We start from the raw sequence: 25982 nt of genomic DNA, 5'->3' as shown, positions 1-25982 counted from the left end.
CACCAAGAGGAGCTGCTACAGACTGAATTTTGCCCCCACTCAAATTCATATGTGGAAACCCTAAATCTCCACGTGATAGTATTTGGAGATGAGGCCTTTCAGAGGTAGTCTGAATGAGGTCATGAGGGTGGGGCCCTTATGCTGGCATTACTGCCCTTAGAAGATTAAATTTGTGTCCCTCTCTTGTGAGGGACACAATCTCTTCCTATCATGTGAGGACACAGTGAGAAGGTAGCCATCCACCGGCCAGGAAGAGATTCTGCACCAGAAACCGGCCATGCTAGCATCTCGATCTTGGATGTCTAGCCTCTAGAACTGTAAGAATATAAATTTCTGTTATTTACACCCCCTGTCTATGGTGTTTTGTCATGGCAGCTTACACTGACCCAGGGATCTAAGCAGATACAAAGACTTAATGTTATATGGCATCCCAGATGAGATTCTGGAATGCAAAAAGGACCTTAGGAAAGTATGAATAAAGTACGGACTTTGGTTAATAATGTGTCAATACTAGCTTGTTAATTGTAAGACATGCACCATACTGATGTTAAGATGTCAAAATTAGGAGAAAATGGGTGTGGATTTTATGGGAACTTTCTGTAGAGCTTCACAATTTTTCTGCAAATCTAAAGCCATTCTAAAAAAAATATTTAAAATATATAAATAAATAAAACCTGTCTTCAGTCTTTCCCCCAAATACCCCATCGTATCATTTATTTTTGTTGTAAAAGACTTTCGGTTCTTAGCTACTGTTTAGAAAATATCTCTATCCATTAACATCAGCAAGAAAGAAATTCCCCATAAACACTGAGGCACTTGGGTGGCTCAGTCAGTTAAATGTCCAACTCTTGATTTCGGCTCAGGTCATGATCTTGGGGTCATGCGATGGAGCCCCCAGTCAGGCTCTGAGCTCAGCATGGAGTCTGCTTGAGATTCTCTCTCCCTTTACCTCTGCTCCACCCCCCAGCTCTTGCTCTCTAAAGAAACAAAGTCTTAAAAAAAATAAAAAAACAAAAATAAACCACTGTCTCTGTTATTATTTATATGTTATATGTTATTATTTATAGATCATAAGATTGTACTGGGTACTTAAGGTCTCTTAGTATATAATCTAATAAGAACCACATGATACGTAATATCACACAGCTTCTTGAAAACAATGTAAGAGACACAGACAAATCACACACAACAAAACACAACTTACTGAAAAGGAAATGACAAGTTTCCCTAGTTCCCTAATTAAAAAAAAAAAAAAAAAACTGTTGTAAATAACAGCAATGGAATAATTTGTTATATCAAATTAAAAAAGAAAAAAACAGAGAGAAAATTCAGGCTGGCCAGCAAATGGGCCCCTTCGTATGCTGTCAGCGGACTATGAAGCAGAACAAACTTAACAGAAAGCAAGTTGGCAATATGTACAAAGAGCCATGAAAATAATTCAAACCCTGAGCTCACTGATTCTATTTCTGGGAATCGACTCCGAGGATGTCTTCAGGCCTGGGAGCCAAGACTTGCAAATGATGCGCTGACAGACATCCTCACTTGTAATTTGAACGATTAGGTAGTAAAATTAGTATGTAAAATTAGTGAATGAGAAAATAAACTCAAGGACCCACAACAGGAATCCTGACACAGCCATTCAAACTGAGGCTTTGGAAGAAACCGTGCTTACAATACAGGAAGAAGTAGGGAAAAACCTGTGTATGAGGGCGGCGGTGTGTGATAGAATGGATGCCAAGAGGAGTTTTCTCGGGGTGGGGGACCGTGGGCAATCTGTTTTCTTCAGCAAACGATGACATATTTTCAACTTTTCTACAATGAATATGCAGACAATCAGAAGATTAGCAACTGAGAAATTACGTTACACTTCCATTTAGGTGCTGCTTTTTGTTCAGTCCAGTTATTTATGCAATTAACCAATTTTTAAAAGAAATTGTTACACAGATCTCTTAGAAAAGAATAACTGAAAAAAACTCAGCAGTCAGACGAAACTGTCTTTTCTGCATTCCCCAGGGCCTCCTATGCAGCTTGAAGTTCACTCTGTCCAACTGGTCCAGGGCAGGGCTGGTTCTCCCCGCTGTCCACAGCCTTGGACTCCAGAGCGGGACAGATGATTCATACACCCCCTTTCCCTCAAAGAGCTCTAATTCTAATGGCAGAGAAAGTTCCCTGCCTCGAAATTTCTCAGTTTCTTCTCATAAAATCTAACTCCTGGGAATCGATGCTTTGCTTAAGTATTGCGCTCACCTTGAGCTCTGTTCAAATATAAGCCCTCCTGGGAGACAGACAAATTAACTGACTCTTTTATATGATTCATAGAACTTTCCTTTATGGGAGCCTGTAAAGAGGGGAGGGAGGAGTGTATAAATGGACATCTGAGGAATGCAAAAGAAAAACTTCCCCTACTTCAGAAAACTCTGCTCAGGACAGTCCTGGAATGTTGATTCAAACTGCTCTCCTTAATAGTCTGTGAAAACATGTTTCCATGAAATAAAACAGAAGGAGAGTACTAATGCTATAAACATTCGTCATCCAAGCTTATTGGAAAAATTCAACAGCCCGGTAGATACAAGCAAAAGATGTAAGTATATATTATCAACAGAACACCAACCCATCAGAAAATGGTCATCCCAGACAATGAATAAACAGATTTGTGCATGCACACATGTACACGTACACACATAAACACAAACACACATGAAACAACTTTTGCTACATTATAAGTTTATATAAGATAATGTTTTAAATAATGATACCGAAGGCAGGTCAACTGCAGACAAAAATGATATAAGAAATTGGCGTAAGTTCTTGAAAAACAACTTAACCTACCCTTGAAAAACACGAATCCTTCTCTCCTCTCAATGAGGTGCAAACGCTGCCTGAACCCTAAAGGGACCACAGTTCCTCCTCTGGCTCATCCATCAGGCCATTTTTTGAAGGCGCTTTCTCTCCCCAGCACAATTAATTTGGGTATTGCTGGAATTACTTATTTGTCCTTTGCTTGTTTATATACAACCATCCCAATGTATATTTTGACCCTGTAGCCATTTGGGTTTTCTTTTATTTTCTACTAAGCTCTTGGAAATACTTCCACATTAGAACAGTTTAGAGAGGAATGTTATGCTTTCATTTAGGAAAAATTGTTAACTCTTCTACCTCATTTTCTGCTTTGCTCTAAAGAACCCCTTCTTCAATTATCAAAGGATTTTATTAAGAATGTTGTTTGTCACTGAACAAACATGACTAGCACGTTTGGTTTAGGTGAACTCTACATCTGTTAGCCCATATTTCCATATACAGAGAGCTATCCTGAGAGCTGGCACAGCCTTTACTAAGCCTCGTGAACAACAGTATTTGTTCTAATGAAAGACAATAAATTAATAGAAATCTGTGATCACAGTCTGTTCTTCTCATTGCCACCAACGTCCCAGCAGTTTATTACCACTGAGGACAATGAATGACACTGTTCCTGAACATACATATTTCGCTCTGGTTTAAGCAACTAGTAGCTGCTTTGAAGCAGTACCTCTTGAAATTTGTATACGGTCCCACAATAAAAATACGTTTTAGATTTGACCCGGCTCACATACACATATAGCTAAAGTTCCTTGAGATGATATCTACCCTTACTGTATTCAACACTAGTATCTCTAGTAATCCCCCCACCCCCACTTCCTTCTTTTCTTTCTGAATATCAGCTGCGACCAGCTACACTGATTTCAGGATCTCTTAAAGGGTCAGAACGCACAGTAGACAAGCACTGCTTTAAAGCCCGGTTATTGCTGGCCAAGGCTGCTGACTCAAGGCAGCACGGCATCTGGGTGTGGATTTGCCCCACACCTCTGCCCTTTGCTTCCCCTCCAACCTCTGCCACCCCCCAAATACCATCTTCTGTACTCCCTGCTCTTCATTCTATTTTTCCCCTTTTCATCCAACTCATCGTTGTCATGACAACTTCCGCAGAGCGCATCTACCCAAATGCAGTGGCATAACACATGCATTTCCTTTGACTCACATTCAGGAATTTAGAAAGAGCACAGAAGGGTGAACAGTTTCTGCTTTAGAACATCGAGGTCAGGTGAATTCATGGCTGTCTCTAAAGGCCATCCACTCCCATGGCACATGCCATTTCCTTGTGATGGAATCAGGGGAGTTCGACTTCCTATATGGACCCCAAGACCAAGGAGTTCAGCTCACCAGGCAAGAAATGTGTTGCCGCAGAAGTGAGGAGGCCCTTTTTGCAGCCATCTACTGATTACATTAGGTCACAAATCCATCCAATTCTGGGGGAGGTAAATTGGACCCCACCTCAGGATGGCAGAGCAGCAAGTTCTAGAAGAACATGGGACAGGAGGTGGTGTCATAGTCATGTTCCAAACAGTTCTTCCCAACTTCACTCCTCATTCCCACGCAATGAAACAACAGTCTACCATGGAGGTAGACCCCCATGGGCGTCAACTGGCACTTCAAATTCAAACGTAATCCAGCCCAGCTGACCACTGTCCTCTTCCTTTGTGTTCCCTATCTCAGTACTGCTGGGGGAAAAACAAAACAAAACAAAACAAAACAAAAAAACCCTGTGTTGTGCTTTAGACAAACATGCCAGAAGCGACTTCCCACAAAACGTAAGCAGATGGAAGAAGAGAACTCAATGCAGCAAGGACATTCCATGCAGTCTAAAAAATTCTGTCCCACAGGGAACACAGGAAGATTTTATAGCCCGTCTCTGGGATAAGAGGGACAAGGAGCCATTGTTCTTGGAACAAAGAGTTCATGGCTCATGCTGACAGTTGTTACTGAGCAGTTTCAGTGGTTAGGTGTATTCTCACACACCCCACAGTGTCCCTCCCTCTCCCATCCCTGACAGCATGAAGCACCCCTGGAAAGGATTCTCCTTGTCCAGGTTCTACATCACCATCTTTCCTTTCATATGAGCTACAAAACCTTCGTGTGACTAGAGAGGCAGCATGAGAGCTTAGAGCAGCAGTTCTCAAAGTGTGTTCCATAGACCCTTAGCCTTTAAGAAAGTACCACTTGCCAAGTACTGATATGGTACAAAGAATATCCAGTTATCTGAAAAGGCTATTCAAATGCTCTCTCCTAATCTTTCCAAGCATACATCTGTGTAAGGCCAAATTATCTTTCAGCAAAATGATGTAGCTCAACAGATTAATTGGAGAAGCAAATATAGAAGTCAGATTTTTTTTTCTATTAAGCTAACCAGCAGTGAGTTTTGCGAAAACTTCTATTGCCATTCATCTCCCTTTTTGTGGTGTAGAAAATATACTTATTTTTCATAAAAAATATTATTTATGTGAATACCTATTGGATTAGGCTTACTATTATTATTTTAAATGAATTATCGTTAGTAAATGAGGTTATGATTTTAAGTGTATTATGAATATTAAAATAGTGTCAGGGTTTTTTTTTTAAAGATTTTATTTATTTGACAGAGATCACAAGTAGGCAAAGAGGCAGGCAGAGAGAAAGGAATGGAAGCAGGCTCCCTGCTAAGCAGAGAGCCCAATGCGGGGCTCGATCCCAGGACCCTCGGATCATGACCTGAGCCAAAGGCAGAGGCTTTAACCCACTGAGCCACCCAGGCGTCCCAATCAGTTTTAATTTCCAGAATGATCAAAATTGATAGATATAATCCACATAAACCAAAGCCCTTTGGGGTCATCAATAATTTTTAAGACCCTAAGTTGGTCTAATAACCAAAAAGTTTAAGAACCACTGGTTTATATGTTGAATTCATAGACCTGATTGCTGAAGCTTAACTTCATTGACTATCCTATCCCATTTAGTAGCTGGTATTTGACTAACTTCAGTAAGATATTTTAAAACAATGTTTATGCCTCAGTTTCCTCATCTCCTGAGAGAAGTAATTACTCCTCCCTCACAAAGTAGGTGTAATGAAGACACAGAGCTTACAATGGCACTTGGCCAACAGGAAGTCCCCCATACAGGAAAGTCATTATTATTATCCCCCAAAGGCCATCAAATTGGCCTCAGCAACCTCTCCCCCATGTGTTCCCTCTCAGACCCTGCACTAGTTCTGGTCTCTGGTTTCTTCTCTAGTTTAGGTCAACATTCACGTAGACTCCAACCACTAAATCGAAAGACAATTCCAATTCCTGGTCTTCTTTCCTAAGCCACAGGTCAGTTCATGGCTGTACCTCATTAGAAACTAAAGCCGTATGTGCTATGGTGAGTGCTGTGAAGTGTGTGAACCTGGCGATTCACAGACCTGTACCCCTGAGGCTAATAATACATTATATGTTTATTAAAAAAATTTAAAAATTTAAAAAAAAAGAAAAATTAAAGCCATCTCTCAGCAAGCAAGGTCGGAATCCATGAAACTGCTTCCCAGTTTGCCATCCTAACTCTGGAGCCGGGTGTTCATAGAATGTACCTTGAAGGACACTTGTTCTGTAGAGACTGTTTCATGTGAGTGCTAAACAAACAGATGCCGTCGTCGAATAAGCTGGGAAAACTAACTGGTTACCCTGATTTCTTTATTTCTGAAGTAATTTCCCAAACCTTTCAAAAGGTGTTCATGTGCCGAGTGGCCAACGGACTGGAGCACAGAAACTACACATGTGCTGTGTTTGCTGACTGGGGAATCTTGTTGCAGGAGCGTCTCAGGAACTAGTGTACCAAAGGACACATGCAGGGAACACTGCTAGCCTTAACTCTCAGTGTTTGGGGGCAGATTCTTTGCTGTTTCCTAAACTTACCATGCTTCCTGGTTTTTGTTCTTTCTATTCCCATGGCATCTCCCAACACTCGATGCACATACCTTCCCCTCTGCAAAGCCTCCTGATTTCTCAAATCAGAGTTAATTATCCCCCTTTTTTGTTCCTCTGATTTTATCGAACTAAAATTTCTGCCTTCTGCTTTGTTTCAGTTAGTTGTTAGTATGTGTTTCTTTCGCTAAATTGTGAAGTTGTGGGGGGAGGGGTAGCAAGGCACAGACATGGATGCAGGTCACTATTTAACAAGAACCCCAGGGGCGCCTGGGTGGCTCAGTGGGTTAAGCCTTTGCCTTCAGCTCAGGTCATGATCTCAGGATCCTGGAACCGAGCCCCATATTGGGCTCTCTGCTCAGTGGGGAGCCTGCTTCCCCCCATCTCTCTGCCTGCCTCTCTGCCTACTTGTGATCTCTCTCTCTCCGCCAAATAAGTAAATAAAATCTTTTTTAAAAAAATAAAAAATTAAAAAATTTAAAAAAATAACAAGAACCCCAACAGCAAAGGCACAAGAAAAACTAACATTCTGTTTTCACTCAAGATTTAATTCAAAGTTGCTCAAGTTACTCCCTCCTTACAGTTGAATGAGATATCAAGTTCTAAAACAATGAGCTATTGGTCCGCCCTATCAACTGAAAAAAGCAGTAAAATTAAAACATTTGACAGGTGTCATAAAGGAATCCATCAGAACATTTCAGACCAAAAGCAAACACAGAAACTACATGTCCCTTCAATGATTATATTAGGGTTCTCCAGAGAAACACCCCAATAGTATGGATGGATATATAACATATTTAGTTATTCTATATATAATTTATGCATTTATATTTACATTTAATTTATATATAAATTTATTATAAGGAGTTGGCTCACATGATTATGGAAGCTTAGAAGTCCTGTGATCTGCCATTTGCAGGTTGGAGATGCAAGAAAGCCAATGGTGTAAATTCCAATCTGTGTCTGAAGGTCTGAGAACCAGGGACCCAATGGTGTAAGTCCCAGTGCAAGGGCAAGAGAAGGCAGATGTCTCAGATAGGCAGACAGAAAGAAAAGAGTTCAACTTCCCTCCACCTTTTTGTTCTATCCCGTTCCTCCATGGACCAGATGATGTCCGCCCACAATGAACTTAAGTTCATTCAACCATAAATATTTACTTAATTTGACTACGTGTCAAGGAGATAAGGAAGATACAAAGATGAGTCAGAAAAAGTGCTTAGTCTCAAGAAGCTCCTAGCCTAGAGAAGAAGGAAAAGAAAAGGACAAATTATAATGAAGAAAGTGCTTATGGTACAGAAATCTACAAACACTATTGGAACAAAAATAAAGAATTAACCTGCCTGGAGGAATCCAGGAAAGCAGCACAGAACAGGTCATTATCTGATTTAGGTTTTGAAGGGCAACCAGGAATTCACAAGGAGAAAAGAATAAAGGGTATGCCAAAGAAAAGGAAAGGAGATGTACTCCCAGAGGCTCAGACACACGCGGCCGGTATTTTGAGTTTGAATCTTCATCACCTTCTCTACCCATCTTTGATAATGACTTTGACAATGACAAATAATGACTCCGTGAAATAGATCCATGTCTGAATCAAAGTTAAAGACTCTGAAATGCGGTGATTATGCTGTATTATCAGGGTCAGTCCTAAATGCAATCCCAAGTGTCTTTATATGAGGGAGGCAGAGGGAAATCTGACACAGGTAGAAGAGGAGAAGGCATTGTGATTCTGGCAGTTTTGGGGGGATGTGCCCATAAGCCAAGGAATGTGAGAAGCTACCAGAAGCTGCAAGAAGTAAGGAATGGATTTCCTCCTGAGCTCCAGAGAAAGTATAGCCCTGCTAACACCATGACTTCAGTTTAGTGTGGACTAAGTTAAGTGGACACTTAACTCCAGAAATCATGAAAGCATAAATTTCTGTTATTGTAAGTCACCACATTTGTGGAAATTTGTTACAGCAGCAATAAGAGACTAATTCAGATGTTGCCTGCTATCTGTCTCGAGTATCACTTCCTGATATCCAGGGAGGACTCCGGAATAATCTCACTATTTTCATCTCTACCCTATCTCCTGTAACTATCCTGGGTGGCATCACTCCCCAGCTAGACAATCCACCCAACACCTCAACCTTATCACCTCACCTGTTAAGCTCTTTGACTCTAATGAGCCACCATTCCTCCAGTTTCATACGTACACAGACATGCTCACCAGTAAAAACTCCAACATCCTGTCTTCTGACTACCAATTCCTATTCTCAAAGCTCTCTCCATTTCCAAACTTGACAAAAACTCCTATGCCTTAACCCTTCCATTTGCCCACCATGTATAGGCCTCCCCAGTTCCTTTCCCTTCCCCAGAGGTATCGCTAGGACAACCTTTTCAACAGAACCCACAGGGGAATTTGCCAAGAAGCTCCGAGAGCAGCAGGCCTCCCACTTGCCAGGGATCTGGCAAAAGGGAAGCTGAGTTGAACCTACATTTAGTTTGGATTCAGTGGGGTTTATTACACAGTTCATGGTCTATTTCAGGGCAGAGGAATGGCTTCAGGAAATCCACTTAATGCCCACTCTGCATCTTTAATCTGAACTGTAACAGAAGGCAGAGGGGCAGAAGTTTCACATAACTCTCAATTGTCCTGGCGCAGAGAGCACTGGCAATATAGTCATCATGCCAGTGTCAGAGTCCAGCGTCTAGAAAGTTCTCCCCATCGCCAAGCAAGGAAAACTATAAATGGGGGAATTCAGTTCCCTCTAACACACAGTGAAAAGAGCCATGAAACAGAAGCTCTCTTCTGCCAGGAATCTACTCGGTAACACAGTGTATGCAATCACAAATGAGCCACCCATTTTCTGTTTCTCTTTTGAGAATCATGCAAAATCAACTTTATCAGAATTCCTGTGTTTGTAGCTCTCAAAAATATTTTCAAATCATATCAAAAGCTATAAACAGAAGGGATAAATAGGCTTTTAGAGTTCTGGTAATCCAATTAATGAAAAGCACTAATATTTACATTTCTTGTTGATTTGGCACAAAGTATTAGTATCAATGAGGAAAATGTGAATTTCCTACCATGCCACTAAAGATCAGTGACAACACCCAAATCATTCAAAGTACACTAGATATTGATCACCGCACAAGTAATCTTGAAAAGCCCTGAAAGTTTACAGCGTGTATGTAAAAACACTTTGATGGAGATGTTCTCCAAATCAGAAAACAAAGCTAAAAATTTACATAAGCTGTAAAAGAAGTTCTCCTAAACTTCCAATAGAAAATTAATTTTGATACACCATGTTATTCTCTCTACAGAAATGCTACGCCAAATTACTGTCAGATGAAGAGATCAAAAGCACTCAGCCAAACCTGGGGCGGGGGGGAGGGGGCGATAAATTAAAGGCATGCCAGGGAGTTAACAGAATATTACTTAATGGATTTTTTTAAATGTTTATAGTATTTGTTAGCTCTTTAAAATTGCAAATTGTTGTGCTTTGTATTGTCATTTAAAAGTGTTACTTTTGTTTTCAATTTTGTTTTCTTTTTTCCTTAAAAAGAACCCACAAAACTGAATAGCTTCAAGCCTTCCAAACGCAGATCTCCCCTTGACAGAACACTGCTCTTCCTCAGTCCCTTGCCTTTGGGTTTTAACCTCTAACCCTGGACTGACCCCACCTAATAAGTGTAGAAGGAATGATAGAATCAGAAAATCATTCTTCATGGCTCCCTCTGAAACAACCAGTTCAGACAAGGGCCATCACTGGCAAATACTGAACTAAAAGGCAGCAGGTTATTAACAAACTATCTGCATGATGTCCAATTACCACTCCCAGATTGTTTTTCAAGTGCAAAGGGATAGATGTAGCCTTACAATGGACACTATCCTAATGGATTAAACTTAGACTTCCTAACAGAGGGACAATCCGGCATTATGTCCTTCCTGTCATGATGTAATATGGTTATTATGTACCCTGATGGTATCACCCCATGAAGTATTCTCGCCAACAACCCAGTTTAATCTGGATGTACCTAACCTTTGTACCTAACTTCCAGTTTACACAAATGCGGGGGCTAAAGGAAGGAGCTAAGTAACCCTACAAGTAAACAAGAAATCGAGAAGTTGGAACATTCTACAAAACCTGGTCTCTTCACAACTTTTCCATGAGTTATTTCTCAATGTCATAGGAAAATAAAAAGGTAGGAGGACTGCCTTTAAAAGGGAACAAAAAAATACAATCAAATGCATGAACTTTAACCATATCTTAGTCCTCTTATGTCTCTACCCACCCCCCAAAAAAAGCTCAACAGTTACAAAAGACATTTGGAAAATGGGGAATTTTAAATTTAAACTAATTACTAAACAACACTGGGGAATTCCCGTTAATTTTCTTCAATACGACAACAGTAATGTGTTTCTATAAAGCCATGTGTTTTTAGGAGATACACGCTGGAAGTTTTTAGGGGTGAAGTTACTCTGATGTGTGCAACTTACTTTCAAATGGTCCAGCAGCTTCTCTTTACTTTGAAAATTTTTACAATTAAAAAAACTGGAATAAGTAAAAAAGGTATTAAATCTATTTTTCTCTCATTTGGTCAATCTAACCAAGAAGTTTTTCGTAGAGTCAGAGTAATTCCTCTCATCAAATATTAGCAGTGAAGCAGTATCAAAGCCTAGGGGCTAATGTTTTCAGAACTGTTGTATTATACAAAAGAATCTCTTAGGATCCAAATGCAGTCATGGCCCGCTTAATTTTGTGTTTATGAGTAGCCCAAGGGAATTTTTAAACTGCTAACTGCCATTCTGGGTGGAAAAGTCAAGCAGGATCAAGGGGCAGGGGAGAGACAGAACTGAAGCAAACAGTTTGACTTATTTTATTGATTTTAGGAAGAAAAAGAAATAAGATTCATTTCAGGGACACTACACACTTCCAGGGATTCATCTCATAATAAAAATGATGAGAGAAGTACTTTATAATTTATAAACGCCCTCATATAGATTACCTCTTGGACTCCTCAAAACTGACTTAGGAAACAGAGAAAGCAAGTAACATTCCCAATGGACAGAGGAGGAAATTGAGGCTCAGAGAAGCTGCAGGATTCCCCGGAGGTCCCATGGCTACCATGTCAGCCCAGATCTTTCACACATGACCACTGTCCTCGAGTACAGTCACTGTGGGGCTGTCTCACAGTGTGCAGTGTTCATTTCCCTGAGCTTCAGTTTGGGACTAAAGAGCCTTGGGCTCATCTGAGAAACTGCAGAGGTTAGAAGTAACACTTGGCATCAGACCCCCTTTCTTCCATCTACAGGAGGGGGAGGGGGTGGGAAGGATCAAGAACCCAGTCTACTAGGAGGCAGCCTCCTAATGGGCCCTGCACACTTCCCTGTTGGGCTGCCTCTGGGGCAGGGACAGGTCTTCAGACATAGTCCCCGAGCAGGGTCCCAGGACAAGCCAGGGAATGGAAGGACCATGTAAGGCACAGCAATCACTGAAAACAAGGGACAAACAAGTACTGTGAAAAGCAAAAGCACCAACAGATGAGTGCGATTACTTCACTGCCCTGGTCAAGTCCAACCCCTCACAGTGCCTAATGGCTGGCTGTTTGGAGTGGCTTCCCTCCACTAGACGCTGTAACTGGGGGAAATTACTAATTCCGTGGCTTTCCTAAAACACAGAGGTCCACCAAATGTTTGCTTGGCAGGTTTTTTTTCTCCCCAGAGGGCAGCTCATTAAGTCTGACAATAAAGCGGGCTTTGTTCTAAAGATTTACAGTGTTTTCCCAGTGCAAATTCTAATTGACAACCACCAGGAGAATAACAATGCAAAGCAAAGAGAGCTCTGGTTTCTTCCATTCTTCCAAGATCCATCTCAAAGAAGCACTCCTCCTCGCTTCTTAGTTTCCTGGACCAGTGTTTAGCTTGGTCTTTATTTAGACACAGGCAGAAGCAGATGCTTGGGTATCAGAAGTTTATCATTCAAAGTAGTCAAATCTTAAAACACCAAAAGATTCATTCTCTCAAACTTCAAAGATAGGAAATTTCATGTAATTCCCAGGCTCAGGATATCAGGTCCCTCCATGCAGAATAAGCATATTACATAAAAATGCAACCATGCCTTTTCCATGGAAGGGGGGGACCCTAAAAAAAAATAAAGTGCACGATGAGTGAGAGTCTTCAGAAATGGTTGCGTGAGAATATTAAAGGCATGGCTATTCAAACGGACTCATCGTGGAATAAAAGTTCAAGTGTCGAGGGAGGGAGTGATTTCAATATGAATGCTGGTTGCGGTCACAAACAGGAGTCTCCTCTACACAGAGAAGCAAGTCACATCAAGCAAGTCAGGGAACTGTGAGTGACAAGGTATAGAGAGGCCTGTTCAGAGAAGGGACAGACATTACTGGACCCTTTTTCAAAGAAAACTTTGAAGATTTTGTTAGGCTTTCTTCGCAGAACTGTCACAAGGTAACAATACAGTTGCAAATGAGTGGTGTTCAGTGGTCACATCACTGCCTTTTGCAGACCAGCTGCCAATGACTGCCCATGATGGGAAATTAGCATTAGAGAAGGGACTCTCTCTCTCGAGGTTACTGGGCTGAGGCATGGAGGAGGGAGAAAATTCTCAAATAAAGTACAACACCCAACACAGCCACAGGAACCAAAAGCAAAATAAAACTGCTGTCTGAAAGGAAAAATGGCCAAAACTTTAAAAAATTTAAAGGAAAAATAAACAAAGCACCCTCCTTACTTCTTCCTAAATTTCCTCCTTCTCCAAAGAGTATCTATCCAGGTCCCTAGAGTAAAAATAAACAAAAACCATGTGCTTCCAGTAGCCTGTACAGACTAAGGGAAGCGGGAGAACAGCACAATTCACCCTCCTCTTTCTAATCAAAAGCAGAGAAAGGAATCAAAGTGGGAAAGCACCCCAGCCAGGAGGACCAGACCAGGAGTCAGGCGGTCCGCACCCTTACTATGCTACCAAGAAGTGTTTTGAAAAGTACCTTGACCTCCAACTCTTCTTGTCCTCATCTGAAAAGGAAAGGATTCATCTAGATCAGTGGCTCCCCCACTGTATTCCTTGGAGCCCTGGGGTTGCCTCTAAGATAACCACAGCAAGGCGGGGGTAAGACGAAGGGAATGGGGTCCAAGCTTGCTCTCAACCCTAAATAGTTCATCATGGATCCATTTTACATATTGAGATTGTGAGTCAAGTCTTCTGTTTAAAGAGTTCTATCACCAAGACACCTCACAACTGAGATGGCTTAAAAGTACCAGACCAACATGTCTTGTAATTTTTTATCTCTGTGATTATGTGGTTTCTACGTGCCTCTCTGCATTACTATTATTAGAATTCAGGAATAGACAATCTCATGGATACGGATCCTCCAATCTGTGTATCAGGTTCTCTTGTTCCTACTTAAAGGATGAGGGCACTGAAGCTCAGACAAGGCAAGTGACCCAAATACTAGGGCTCGGCAGTTGACAGGATTCAAACTCAGAAACGTCTGACATTAAAACGAGTAGGCTCAGTGCCGTCCTTAAAGAATAAACTTTGCTGTAACAAAACAAAACAAAACAAAACAAAAACCGGTTACCTCATTATTATTACAAGTTTTTCTCCCTGGAACATCAGGTTCTTCATTTGTCTTCTCTGGGAGTAAACACTTACCCTGGCGAGAGGAAATGAATAGCCAGAAGTTCTGCCCAACAAGCCAATCTGTTGGGTACAGGAAAGCCCAAAATGTTGGCAAAACCTCCAGGGCAATAATGGTTGTTAAGAACTTTCAAAGCAAACAAAACTCCTAGAAGAGAGTAAAAAGCACACAAATATCAACAATCCAAATATGGCAATAATCCACGTTTACAAAGAAAACTAACTGAAAATGAAAATGATTATTTGACTCTATCCCACTTCTGGTTTTGGAACACACTTTTCTTTACAAGTCAACCCAACTTTTGGTAGAAAGACAATGTTCAAGGTATTCGTTCTTTTGATGTTTCTTAATGCAGAAGTTTATACTGACTTTCAGGATGCTGGAAAATAGACAACAAGTAAAATGGGAATAAAACACCAAAAATGGTACTAAATGCCACTGAACTCTTCATGTCAGAATCATTAATTTTATGCTATGTGATTTTTAACTCCATAAAAAAAAAAATAGCAGTATTTTTTTTTTAAATACTTTGAAAATGTGATTTTTCTAACCTCTTTGGAAAGACATGTTGAGGGTAGGGCATGTTTCCTTTCTTCTCCCACAACTGGCACTATGAGGATGTATCTTAAAGGGAACAGGGCCAGATGGCAGGGAAAGTAGAGGGAAGAGTTAGATTTCCTTCTGTTACAGCACCATTTCCCTCCCTCTTCTTCACATTCTAATTCTTAGAACACCTCATTTTGGCCCAGATGGCCATTTCCGTCCTCTGAGATATAGGGAGAGTGACCATCATGGTTCCTGAAATACAGTGAACATGCCATCGTAAGGTGTGATACACGGATTTAAGAGTTTATTGAGAGGCAAACTTATGGTTTTAGAGAATTCCTTATCACAGATACACTACTGGGTCTTTCCACCATGAAGGAGCCCAGTGTGTATTTCTAGAACTACATCTCCTACGAACTACCTTGGAGCAGACCCTGATGCAAACTGTCCAAGAGTGAATGATGCAGCATTAAAACAGAATACCATGATCTTCTCTCCCCTGCTCCAATCATCCTTCTCTCCAAAACCCAAGCTCCAGCAACCCTTAGCCACTCAGAATTCAGTTCCTCACCAGAGGGACGCTCGCTTCATAAAATGTCAACAGTGATACCTCCCTTACCATCTTCATCCATGTTCCCTTAGTGATTTGTCTGCCTTACCTGAGAAACCTACAGCACAGTTCCTTCTGAAGTCAGGTTCATCCAAAAATTCTGCAAGAGCAAATTCCAAGAACAGGTACAGCACTCCAGTGAGCAAGGAGAATGTGACGATGACATAGGCAAACCATCGACTGCCTAGTCTTCTTTCCAGATGTATTCCTTTCCAGAGCATGGATGCCATGTTGAAATACAAATGCCAGTCGTCTGCGTGGTGAAGAGGAGAAAGCAGTAAGCGCTGCCAGTCTTTTTGCTGGTAACACTTCTCCACGCTAAGGCAGGACTCGAACAGCGGTTTCAGAGGATTCAAGAAGAACCAGATGTTGAGAACCAAAGTTGCGAGGGTGACGGGTGGAATATTGCTGATCCCAACATGGAAGATTTGAGAGAGGAGCAGAATAAGTCCAGCGTTAATTCCCCTTGATCTCCGCTGCATAGTTGGATATCAAACCAGTGCTGAGAAAACGCAGTCGGGTTTTAGGAATTGGGAAAGATATATAGGCACCCAAACCTGAAACATAAAAACGCACATGAAAATCCGTCAATTAAGACTTAATACACCGATAAGGCATGCTCACCTAAAGATGAGCTTATATTGTATATATCCCACATCCCATCTGAGAGAAACATTTTTTTTTTCAGTGTCTTCCAGAGTAACATCAGGATGCTGTCCTTCCTCATTTTACATTCTAAAATAGAAATTTTCTCCCAAATCCCAACGGACCAGTTAATGGATACGTATGCTTTCTCTGACAAATACACCATAGAAAAAAAGAGTTGTCTTCTTATAAACAAATTTGTAACCTTGTAAAAAACCTAGAAAGACAGTGTGTAAATATTTAATAATGATTTCTACTCAGAATGCTGAACAGGATTCTTTACCACCTTAATTTTTTTAAAGAAATATTTAATTTTGATATAGTCAACATATTCCGCCCCAAAGTTTTTTGGTTTTTTTTTTTTTAAGATTTTCTCTTTTATTTGACAGACAGAGATCACAGGTAGGCAGAGAGGCGGGCAGAGAGAGAGGGGGAAGCAGGCTCCCCACTGAGCAGACAGCCAGATGCAGGGCTTGATCCCAGGAATCACCTGATTTTGAAGGCAGAGGCTTAACCCATTGAGTCACCCAGGCGCCCTGCCCCAAAGCTTTTAAACTTCCATAGGCAGATTTTAAAATGCAAGGATTTACTATCTTCTACTCCATAATGCCACTTACCAACTGCTAGGCTGCTTTATCGTCACAAAAATTTCTGCATTCATTCATTCATTCATTCATTCAAGATTTTTTTATTTTACAGAGAGAGAGAGCAAAGCAGGAGAAGGAGCAGGCAGAGGCAGAGGGAGAAGCAGGCTCTCCACCGAACCAAGAATCCGATGCAGGGCTCAATCCCAGGACTCCGGGATCATGACCTGGGCCAAAGGCAGATGCTCAACCTACTAAGCCACCCAGGCGCCACAAATTTCTGTTTTTAAAAGTCACTTGCTATGTGCTGAATCCTAGATTGAAACACAGTCACCATGTTTAAGGAACTTATTTCCTGCTAAGAAGTAAGCTAACCATTGCCACACTATGTTCTGAATGCAGTGACAGCAGAAGACCACATCTGAGATACATGGATCGGCCTGAGGTATGTTAGTCTGTACTGTGGTCTTACAGAATAAAATAGAGTTAGTAACAAGAAAGAGTGCGAAGTTCAGCAGTATTTCTCCACCCTGGGCCCCCTCGCCGCTCCCCCCGACCCCAAACCTGGGCTGTCCTTATGACTTGCTCCAGCTGACAGTATGCAGACGAAAGGACACTAGTTCTCAGTGTAGGCCTTGAGATGACCGACAGCCTTCTGCTCTTTCTGGAAATGCTCTCAAGCAACCAAGTGGACACATCTGGGCTAGCCTACTAGATGAGGAAAGACACAAACTCCAGTCACCCTGATGGCACTGGCCACTAGCCAGCTCGTGCCCCTGAAGCAAAGCTGAGTAGCTGACCAGCAGTTGACCACAGTCACAGAAGTGAGTCTAACAGAGCCCAGCCTAATTTGCTGAGCCACAGAACAGTGAGCTAAATGAATCAGACTGTAGCTTCGCCAAGAGTTAGAGTAGTATGTTATGCAGCAATCACTAACCAGTACAGATGGTATTTGCTTTGGTGAGGGCATTGGTTATCCTTATGGGAAGAAGCTAGCAAAGAGAGACAAACTAAAGATGCAAAAGATACACAGAAAGTATCAAGTCCTTAGAGAGAACAACCTTGTCTGTTGTAATAGGAAGGAAAAAGAAAAATGTCAATTGCAGATAGAGGTCCAGAGGCAGATTAGGGCCGGGATGCTGGAAAAAGTTCTCATCTAGTGGTTTTTATCTATGGAGCTTCCTAGGCTCCCAAACAAATATATGACTTACTCTGATCAAAGATTCTCATTCAGACAGGACACAGGAAGGTACGTGAGCTTTGGGGCAAAAATGGGTACAGTTCTTCTTAGAAGCTCTGAGACCTAGGGTAAATTACTTGAACTCTCTGAACTTCACTTTTTTCGCTTTAAAATAAAGATGATAATACCTCCTTTCTAGGATTATTATAACACATCTGGAACGAAGCAGATGCTAAATATACAGTGGCTACATTTTTCAATATTCTAAGGTAATCTCACCTGTGCAGAGAAAGCTTTATGCAAATGGTAGCATCCTAACAAGGCTCAAATGTACTTCCCCATCCTCTTCTCATATGCATTCTAAGAAATGACCAAGAAAAAAGTTACACATTGGGACGCCTGGGTAGCTCAGTTGGTTAAGCAGCTGCTTTCGGCTCAGGTCATGATCCCAGCATCCTGGGATCGAGTCCCACATCGGGCTCCTTGCTTGGCAGGGAGCCTGCTTCTCCCTGTCTCTGCCTGCCATTCTGTCTGCCTGTGCTCACTTTCTCTCCCTCTCTCTGACAAATAAATAAAATCTTTAAAAAAAAAAAAAGAATTTTAAAAAGTTACACATTAATGTGTATATGTGTGTTTGTGTACACCCCTGTTATTAGCACAATCCAAGTTTTGTTTTTTTTTATTGCTATGAGCTTATTACTATAGCTCTGTAGCATTCTCAGGAATTAGAGAACTTAACAAAATTTCAGCTGAAGAGCTCCTGGGCTATTGTAGAGAAACAGTCTATATTTTTCACATTGACATTCAAGTCTATTTTCAAATCTCCAATTACTGTGATTTTTTTGCAACATTCCCTAAATAATTTTTTTTTAAAGATTTTATTTATTTATTTGAGAGAGATATCACAAGTAGGCAGAGAGGCAGACAGAGGGAGAGGCGGAAACAGGCTCCCTGCTGAGCAGAGAGCCCGATGCGGGGCTCGATCCCAGGACCCTAAGATCATGACCTGAGCCGAAGGCAGAGGCTTTAACCCACTGAGCCACCCAGGCACCCCATTCCTAAATAATTTTAGTATAAAACCTCAATACCTATAATAGGAGCAATGGAAAAATCCGGCCTTGATTTTTAAGTAATCAGCTTACAAGAAATCACAAAATGAACCCTTTGATCTCAGTACAAACAGTGTCCTATGACGCTAGGCTATGCACAGCACAAAATCAAAACTGGGTCTTTGCTTAAGAAAAATCCCCCCCACACCCCAATGGGAATCATTAGTGATGAGCAGTGTAAAAAAAAAAAAAAGGCGGAACTTCCCGAATATTATTTCACACTACATCCAGGCTCGTTTTGCACTTGCTTGACTTCTGCCCAAATCCAATGGTCCCTTTTCCTGAGCATCCCTCTCGCCATGACCTCCACTGGGGCCTTCCTGGGATCCTGTGCTCTCCTGTGGTGTCATCCCCCTCTTGTAGCAATCCCCCTTCCTCTGCTTTTCCTTTTGCCTCTCTTCTTGCTCTCTTTGGCACACATTCATGGGATTCCACTCCTGTGGTTTCTAGAATGCATTTTGTCATTTGGATTCCCAAATTTCCATTTTGCACACTTAATTTCTCAGTAGGTTCCAGAGGCATAATCTTATAGGAAGAATACCTCCTGTCCTCTTGGTTTTTGAAAACTGAGTTACCCCTTCCCTCTCACAAAATGTCTACTTAGCCATTCCTTAGGGCACTCCTCTATTTAATAAATATAAAGTGCCAAGCACATGCTGGTCTCCGTGCCTAACTGCAGAGACATCGCAAAGAACAAAACCCTACAATTGCAGCCCCTAAATAACCCATTTCTATTTGTTGGGGAAAAAAATATTGGCTGTAGCAAATCAAAGGATGAATAAAATGATGTGGTTCATGTTCACAACAAATGTAAACTTAATGGGAAGACAGAGCAAACCATAGCCAATGTGAGACGTGCAGAATATATTTTGGGATCCATGTTTATAAATGAAAGCCACTAGAGTACAGTATGGCTAATAAGTCTGGGATGTTCAGTAGCAAAGATAAATGGGCATACTTCATACCAACTCTATGGCCCACTTTCCTTCCAAATAAGCTATCAAGTCAGCCTTCAAAAGTGAAGAATGCAGCTTCTAACACGGTAACAGAAAATCCTTATGGTCCATGTGAAGATCAAATCTGTAATTTGACCCCACAGACCTGCCAAGCATAATTCTAAGAACACCAAAGAGAAGAAATCACAGTAAGTGAGCACTGACTTTAAATGAATGTTGTTTCATCCTGCTCATCAAATATATACAAAATTTCAGACTGCTGAGCTGGAAGAGAGACCACAGAGGCATGATCTGTTACAGCAACTCATCTATAAGCTGGAAACCAGTTCAGCCTGTTTGGTTTGGGAAGTGATTTATTTATTCTAACTTGTACCCAGACCATAAAACAGTTACCACGGCCCAAGGAAGAGCAGGCTAGTCCCTGCACTCCCCCAGCTCAGAAACACATCTTTACCTCACGCTCAACCTGCCCCCAAGCTGAGCACTGGACCCATCCCTTCCAATTCTGTGCCTCCGCATTCAGAATCTCAGGACACAGAATCTCCCCCTCCCCTGCTGTTCAAGTCAGAGATGCTGGAAACATCCTTGACTGCCCTTTGCCCTCATCGCCCTCCTATCCTCACATCCCATCTACCACAGTTGGTTAATTTGTCCACAGTTTGTGTGCATCTCCTTCTTTCTAGCTCTTGAGCCCTACTCCAATCTAAGGTACTATCATACCTTGCCTGCATTATAACAAACTCTCTAACTGGATTCTCTCCCACCAACCATTTTTCCACTACCACCCAGAATAATCCCTATAAAACTGAAGTTGGATTCCCCTGCAGATAACCTGTGATGGCTTATCATTACAGTTAGAATAAAGCCCAAACTCTTCACCATAACCACACACTTGCAACAACCACTATCCTGTCCGCCTCTCTGGTCTCTGCCCCAGTCACGGTGCCCCCACCACAAGGTGCTCCCAACCCAAGAGCTCCCAGATTACAGCAGAAATGGCCAAGGGCAGAATCACCTTGTCTGTTTTGATCACCACTAACTACCTAGAGCCTAGTACAATGACTCGCATATAGTCAGTGCTTACAAGTTATTTGCCCAAGGACTCAAAATGAGTATTTTCTAATATATCCACATTATACAATAAATAAGACTGACTAAAAAGACTACAGTCTGTTCATCTTCTTAGTATTTCTCCTGCAATTGTAGCAACCTTCCCCATAGCACTGTGCATGTTATTCCATTTACGTTTTAGTCTCAGAAAAGCATTTATAACATTTATCTCAACTTTACAGAAATAAACCTCTGATCTATGTAAAGTGTATTAATAGGTTGTTTTGCCGGAACTATTTGATTAAAAAGTGGCATTTTAATTATGTAGTAATACATACTAGACAGCACTATATCAAAGTCGTGACAGAGAGAAATGGAAGACTTCTTGAAATATTCAAAGGGAAAATAGCCATATTTACTTTTAATGAGAAATTAAAAATTAAACGGGTACGTAATAAAAGAAACTAAGTGGCTAGAACAAACAAAAGAAACTGAATTCGTAACTTGGGAAACCAATGTGTCTCAAGGGGGAGAGAAAGGCGTTTTATAAAAAGGGGAAAAATCTAATTACAGTGATTTTCAATTCTACTTACAAAGCATAAAATACTTCATCATTATCATTTACTAGGGTGGTAAATGTCTCAATTTTCAGTTAAAATGTTCTATATCCCCAGTCTGGGATCTGATAGTAACAGTGTTCATCCGTTTACCGGTTGAGGTACATTTGGGTTGTTTCTGCTTCTTGACTCAAATGAATAATGCGGCTAGGAACAGTTGTGTATAATTTTTTTGGTGGGCACACATTCTCAGTTCTCTTAGATATATAACCAGAAGTAGAATTGCTGGGTCATACGGTAACTCTTTAACTCTTTCAGGAAATGCCCAACTGTTTTCCAAATTTCAGCATCCTATTGCACTGCCTCCAGTGGTATAAGAGGAGTCCAATGTCTCCACACCCTCAACACTACTTGTCTTGATCCTCCTTTTTCATTTTAGCCATCTGAGTGGGTATGAGGTAGTACTGACTTAGATTTCCCTAATTACTAATGACACTGAGCAAATGCCTGAATTTTCATTGCTTAAAATGTAATATAAGCACGCATGCTGATAGGTCTGCAAAACCACACAGACAAGCTCGCGCCCCCTCTCTCCTGCTCTCTCTCCGAGAAACAGTTTTAACAAGCTCAGGTTGAAAGAAAGCTTCAGAAAAGAAAGATGGAATGACAAAGAAATCATTCTGCTTAGCCTACTAGGATTTTAGCATTGTCATCCCTCTGGATGGGATGTTAAGAGTAAATGTGAGTGTACCTCACTAACAGGAGCATAAGCTAGGGCCCACTCATTTGACAATAAATACTGTAAAATCATTGTGAAAGTAACAGAGGGTTAGTATGCTTTACCACTTCAAACAAAGCAAAAATGCTATGGAAATAGCAGATTATGTTAAACATAAAAGCATCCCCTGCTTCTTAATTTACATAAACTGGGCGACAAATTAGCACATCATAAATACCATGTTAACTTGGTCAAAACATACACAAAAACACAATGCATGTGTGTGTGTGTGTGTGTGTGTGTGTGTGTGTGTGTGTTTTCCTCTAGGAATGAACTCTCTCTAGGAATGAACTGGACTCAACCATTTCTTCTCACTCCCTAACTCTCTCAGGAAATGCTTTCATTCATGGCTTTTCTAATCCAAACACAAGAAATTGTTTTCTCTACTTCTTACTGTAAGGCCAATAGATGAGAGTATTTTAGTCTGGCACAAAATAAAATTCTTTGTTATTCCAATAAAACTTCTTAGCATACTTTTACTTTTCCTAAAAGATATTATTAGCGTCCTTAGGTCCCTAAAGAACCCAATTACAAAATGTACATTTCCAAAATGTTTTTGAAAATAAGAAAATGGTACAGTGTAATATGTATTTGCATTTGGCAAAAAACAAGAATTAACTAAATGCTTGCAAAGTAATTTGTTTCCTCTTTTTAAATATATGAGTTCATTTCAAAACGCTTATGTAGCTTAGAGGCAATATAGGGTTGTTAAAAGTAACATATAGTCATATGAACAACATGTAAATTATGCTTTTAAAACTTAATATTTCAATATTAAGTGTAACAGGAAATGGTATAGTTTCACATCACGACCCCATGTTCAATCTACCAGAATGCATCATCCACCTGAGCTGATTAGTAAATGGGAGGTCCTGGGGGTCCTGGGTGAAATCTCTGTCAGAGTGCCATAATTGTTAAATGGCAAGTTGTACATAAATGACAAATTCTTCTAGCCATCTGGATCTGTTAAGTGGTTTCATGAACCACAATAATGTTAAGGTCAAAGAATCAGAGTGGGACTCTGTTTTCCTATTTCATATTAAAGGCAGAGAGATCCAAAGAAATGAAAACACTCAAGCAAATGAAAATTGACTTCATGAATAAAAAATGAAAACAGGAATCAAATTATATTAAGAAGGTAATGGGGATCTAGTCATGAACATTGTGACACTCTCAGTAATTACATCCTACTCACAGAAATATCTACAACTTGGTCTCTTCCAGAAGAAACTGGGAATTGAGGTACTTTTCCCTTTTGAGGGCTTCTGAGACTTCCCTTCATTCAGTGATTCTCCAACCTCATATGCTTCATCATTAGAACCACATGAGAAATTGTCTTACCTGGCTCAGTATAACCATTAGACTACCTCCCGAATGCCAACTGGCTAAATCGTTGACTTTAAGCTACCAGCCATAGAGTTTTTAAGACACAAGACCTCTTCCTTCCTCTTTTCCCTCATCTACCATCCCTCCCAATGAAAACAAATATAAAATATATCAACCTTAATAAGATGCTGCCCAACTGCTGTTTATAGTAGCCTCCCTTGAGTATGAATATCATTCATGTGGAAGGCAGAATCCTTGCCCTCTGAGGTAAAGGGGATTTAAGACCACTAAAACAATGTAAGAAGTAACAAAATGTTTCAGATAGGTAAGAAATCATTAATAAGGGCATATATTATGTGGTGACAGACCTCACCAAAAGTCAGACACTTATCACTGGGCACTCTTCCCCCAAGCCACTTATATAATGCCTGGTGAAAATCCAATTTCATCATGTTATCTCCTGCCCCCAATTCATCTTGTTTCTCACGTATGATGGCATTCTCTACAACATCATCATAAGACTGAAGACTGTCATAACTAATAGAATGGACTCCGAAGCCTAAGGGCCGCATTCAAATTCTGACTCAACTGCTTTGAACTGTATGACTTGGTCAAAGACTCAGTCAGCCTGTGCCTAAGTTCCCTCATTTATAAAATATATCCTAAATAAAGTAAGACTTGCCTTAAAGTTATTGATGAGTTAATATTTGTCAACCATGCAGGACTATACTTGCAACATAATAAGCCTCTACCAATGTTAGCAGATATTAAAATGTTACCCTCCTCATCTGATCAACTTCAAGCATTTCAGCCTAGGATTCAAAGTCTTAAAAAAGTTACATACCTCCCCAATAATAACTAATATCTAACACATATATTTATAGTTTTCAAAGTAGTTATGTCTAATTTGTTTCATATAATTCTCACAAATGTCTGAACACAAACTTAGTTCCATGTTACCCACTAGCTGGTCTACCTGGCCCTTGCCAAGAGAATCACCTGACTGTCCCACTACCTGTGCTGAAGCATCTCTTTAGAGCTACCCATATGAGGAGCAGCTCACTGGAGCTTCTGCCCTTGAGACTTTCTGGGGATGTTCCAACTTCAGCCCTCGGCTTTCTCTGTCCAAGGTGCTTAGTTAGTGGCCATCTCCAAATGGACAGTCACGTGGGGCGCTCTCACCACCAGAGGTCACCAAAGCAAATTTCACACACATCCCATAGCTTACATTTTAAGTGTCCCCATTCCAAACACAACGGCCCAATTTAGTAGAAATCATGAGAAATTTTGGTGGGAAACCATGAGACAGAGAAAGAAATTCCGTTCTTCTTGAATAGATAAGCCAAGAGGGCAACACTTATAAACTGGACTATTAGGACTCAAATCCAGCCCCTCCCACCAGATGGTACTGCTTATCTGGTGATCTCTCTCTCTCTGCTGTGACCCTTGTTGCTACTGCCTATTCCTATGAATAGGAATTCCTATGAAGCTGTCCTAAAAAGTCTGTGTGTTCACAGGCATTTGTTATATGCCTCGAATGTCTACAAGTGGTTAAATAAAAATCTTTGAAAATTCTAGACTGTGATCTAGAGGCAGGCCAGGCAATGGTTCAAAGTTCTGCTTCATAATCAATATTTTTTAACTTAACTCACTACACGAGGAACTCTGAAAATGCCAGCTACTTTTCTTTCACATAAATGCTTCTTGGAGGGTAAACTCAAGGTTGGGAGGACTTTTTAGAAAGTATGAAAAGGGAATAAACAATGTTTCATGTTTAGTTCAATCCTTACTTACATGGGGTAAAATTTTATTAGAACTAATTTAAGTAGTAATGAGGAAAAAGTGATTAAAAGTGTAAAGATTTCAAGACTTAACCATCTAGCAAAGGGCTTCCTTTTATGAAAAGATCTCACCAAGAGAGATAAGGCAGAGCAATACTTTTTAAGTTAGGTATTGCTTTCAACAATAATGAGGGTCACTGAAATACGTCTATTTAAAAAAAATATATTACAAGGAGAGAATTACATTTTTAACACTGCAAAAGAAGTAAAACGCATCTTAAGGTAAAATTCCTAGAAAACAAACCAATGTGAAGAAATTCTGAGACTTAAACAGTAAAGTTGCTGAGGGCAAAAGGGTATGTTAGAAAAGGCTGGGGGAAAAATGGGTAAGACTTGCGTAGTTCAGAAATATATAGACAGTGTCCACTGGGGGAGAGGGTTAATCTTCATGATCATCTCCCCATACCCCAAAT

At 40.7% G+C, this 25982-nt stretch overlaps 1 protein-coding gene across 6 annotated transcripts in view; it reads right to left on the bottom strand.

Annotated features, from left to right (window-relative positions):
- RHBDD1 (rhomboid domain containing 1) overlaps nt 1–25982 on the bottom strand; it is a 123649-nt gene that overhangs the window by 80818 nt on the left and 16849 nt on the right. For all 6 annotated transcript variants that reach the window (XM_032355006.1, XM_032355010.1, XM_032355011.1 and 3 more), the window contains exons 2-3: nt 15593–16100; nt 14402–14534 (exon numbers count right to left, since the gene is read on the bottom strand). In XM_032355006.1, coding sequence (XP_032210897.1) covers nt 14402–14534; nt 15593–16025 — 566 coding nt within the window. In that variant the 5' untranslated portion in view covers nt 16026–16100. The remainder of the gene's footprint in view (nt 1–14401; nt 14535–15592; nt 16101–25982) is intronic.

This window comes from Mustela erminea, chromosome 8, assembly GCF_009829155.1.
Source record: "Mustela erminea isolate mMusErm1 chromosome 8, mMusErm1.Pri, whole genome shotgun sequence".
Lineage (NCBI taxonomy): Eukaryota > Metazoa > Chordata > Mammalia > Carnivora > Mustelidae > Mustela > Mustela erminea.
This window is presented reverse-complemented; position numbering and strand designations above follow the sequence as displayed.